General features: G+C 47.9%; 1 protein-coding gene across 1 annotated transcript in view; it reads right to left on the bottom strand.

Moving 5' to 3' along the window:
* cox18 (cytochrome c oxidase assembly factor COX18) overlaps nt 1–1,911 on the bottom strand; it is a gene marked incomplete in the record, with an annotated part of 2,471 nt that extends 560 nt beyond the window's left edge. Inside the window, 5 exon segments of the mRNA XM_014032343.1 lie at nt 81–188; nt 288–403; nt 470–624; nt 1,131–1,231; nt 1,394–1,911. Of these exon segments, the coding sequence (XP_013887797.1) occupies nt 81–188; nt 288–403; nt 470–624; nt 1,131–1,231; nt 1,394–1,735 (822 nt within the window).
* Between the last annotated feature and the right edge of the window lie 431 nt (nt 1,912–2,342).

Genomic DNA, 2,342 nt, shown 5'->3' on the forward strand with positions numbered 1-2,342 from the left:
TTTTTTAAAATTTTAAACAAACTTTATGACCCCAATTCACCTCCATGCAGTTCTGACTGGACAGGTGGTTCTGAACTCACAGACGGGATGGTGGCAGCGATGGGGACTAACAGAACCGAGAAGCCTCTGAACACGTACAGAACCAGGCGCTGGAAACTTGAAGCTGGCGACCGCCGCAGAGAAAACATCTGAAGAAGAAGAAGAAGAAGAAGAAGAAGAAGAAGACCCGCCCACTTAGTGTGATGACATCACAGGTCACGTGACCAGATCTGAGCTCACAAACGGACCTCCACGTTGACCAGGTTGGTGAGGCCCAGGCAGACAGGCAGGACCCAGGTGGAGTCCGGCACAGTGAGGTCCGGGAACCACAGAGCGCCCCCTGCTGCCAGCTCGCCATGCAGGGCTGCACAGAACACACGGGTCAGCGAGGTCGGACCAGAACCGACCCTGGTGGATCAGAAGTCCTTACCTGAACAATCCAGGCTCATTTTCCGGAGGGCCAGAGACAAACTGACCCAGAGGGGCAGCTGGACCCAGATCAGAAGCGTGGCTTTGAACGGGTGGCAGTTGTCCCGGATGTAGAGCTGAGAGACCAGATGCCGGAGGGTCTTCTTGAAATGGACCCTGCACCAGAACCAGAACCAGAACTCATTCAGAAACCCGTTCTGACTCTTGTTTGTTTTTGTTGTCTATTTGTTGTTGTTTATTTGTAGTTTGTTTGTTGTTGTTTCCTTGTTGTCTGTTTTAGTTGTTTGTTTTTTGTTGTTTATTTGTTGTTGTCTGTTTGTTGTTGTTTATTTGTTGTCTGTTTGTTTTTAGTTAGTTTGTTGTTGTTTATTTGTTGTCTGTCTGTTTTAGTTGTTTGTTTTTGTTGTTTATTTGTTGTTTTTTGTTTCTGTTTGTTGTTGTTTGTTGTTGTCTGTCTGTTTTTGTTGTCTGTTTGTTGTTGTTTATTTGTAGTTTGTTTGTTGTTGTTTCCTTGTTTTCTGTTTTAGTTGTTTGTTTTTTGTTGTTTATTTGTTGTTGTCTGTTTGTTGTTGTTTGTTGTTGTCTGTCTGTTTTTGTTGTTTGTTTGTTGTTGTTTATTTGTTAGTGTTTGCTGTTGTTTTTGTTTGTTTGTTTATTCTTACCGACACTGTTTTTCCGTCCAGCCTCTCTCTCTGGCTCGGACCGTCACCTCGTAGTGAAGCTTCTTGGCGACCTCAGAGATCTCCTTCTGCAGCGCCTGCACCTGCAGAACACCTGGACGTTACTATGGTTACTGAGCACTGGGACCCCTGGGGGCGGGGCTTCAGTCCCACCTGTTCAGTTTTTAATAAACAGTTGTTTACAAAGACACCTGGTCTCTCCTCTGAGTAAAAGTACTTGACAGGTGAGTGTCGGCTCCACCCACCTTGCTGAGGATGAGGAGCTGGTAGGCTGCCAGCGGCAGGGTGATGAAGGGTCTGGCTAAAATCGTTGCCATGACGATACTCTGCCACCACGGCAGCCCGCTCACCTGCTGGACCCCAACCAGGAAGTGTTCGCACAGGTGAACCGGCGCGGAGTCCAACACGCTGCCGTACCATCCACCTGCGCCGCTGGCCCCGCCCACACCGGACACGCTCCTCACAGGTACCTCGGGTGCGGAGACGGGAGCGGGTCCGGTCCACCTGACGAGTCCTCCTGCAGCTGCTGCCGGTCCACGGAGCCGCAGCAGGACTCTGGACCGAACCAAACACCCAACGCTGAGCATGCTGACCACGTGACCTCTGAATGAACGAACACGACACCGGAACGCACATGCGTGACGTCAGCCGTCGCACGGTCCCACGGTTTCAAAGAAAAGAAGAAAACCGGTACGTTTGAAGTCCTCCGTCTCTCCTTCAGTCCCTCCAGCGTCACATGCCTATGACGTCACCGACGACTGTCGCGGCTTTGTGACGTTACAGAAGGGCCTCCTGCCAGAAAAGATTCACTGGTACCTGTTTTTTACACACACACACACACACACATACGTGTTTTTCCTCATTTGTGGGGACTTAGTGTATCCTTTGACTGGGTGGTTACATGTGGGGACCCACCTTTCTAAATGAACTAAAGGCTTGGTTTTGGGTTTGTATTTTTTTTAGGGACTCTGGAACATGAAATATGATTTTAAATATAAAAATTTATCAAATTTAGAAAATTTTAAATTGTCAGGTTCTTGGACCCATGTGGGGACGTGCCCATTTGGCTACTGACTACCACCAGGTGGCACTGTTAAGTTCAGGTTTAGGGAACTCCAAGATGCATACGTCAAAATGCATGTCAAAACTGAGCAATCGATTCTTTTAAGTCAAATTTATATATATATATATATA

The sequence above is a fragment of the Austrofundulus limnaeus genome, unplaced genomic scaffold (genome assembly GCF_001266775.1).
Source record: "Austrofundulus limnaeus strain Quisiro unplaced genomic scaffold, Austrofundulus_limnaeus-1.0 Scaffold1424, whole genome shotgun sequence".
NCBI lineage: Eukaryota > Metazoa > Chordata > Actinopteri > Cyprinodontiformes > Rivulidae > Austrofundulus > Austrofundulus limnaeus.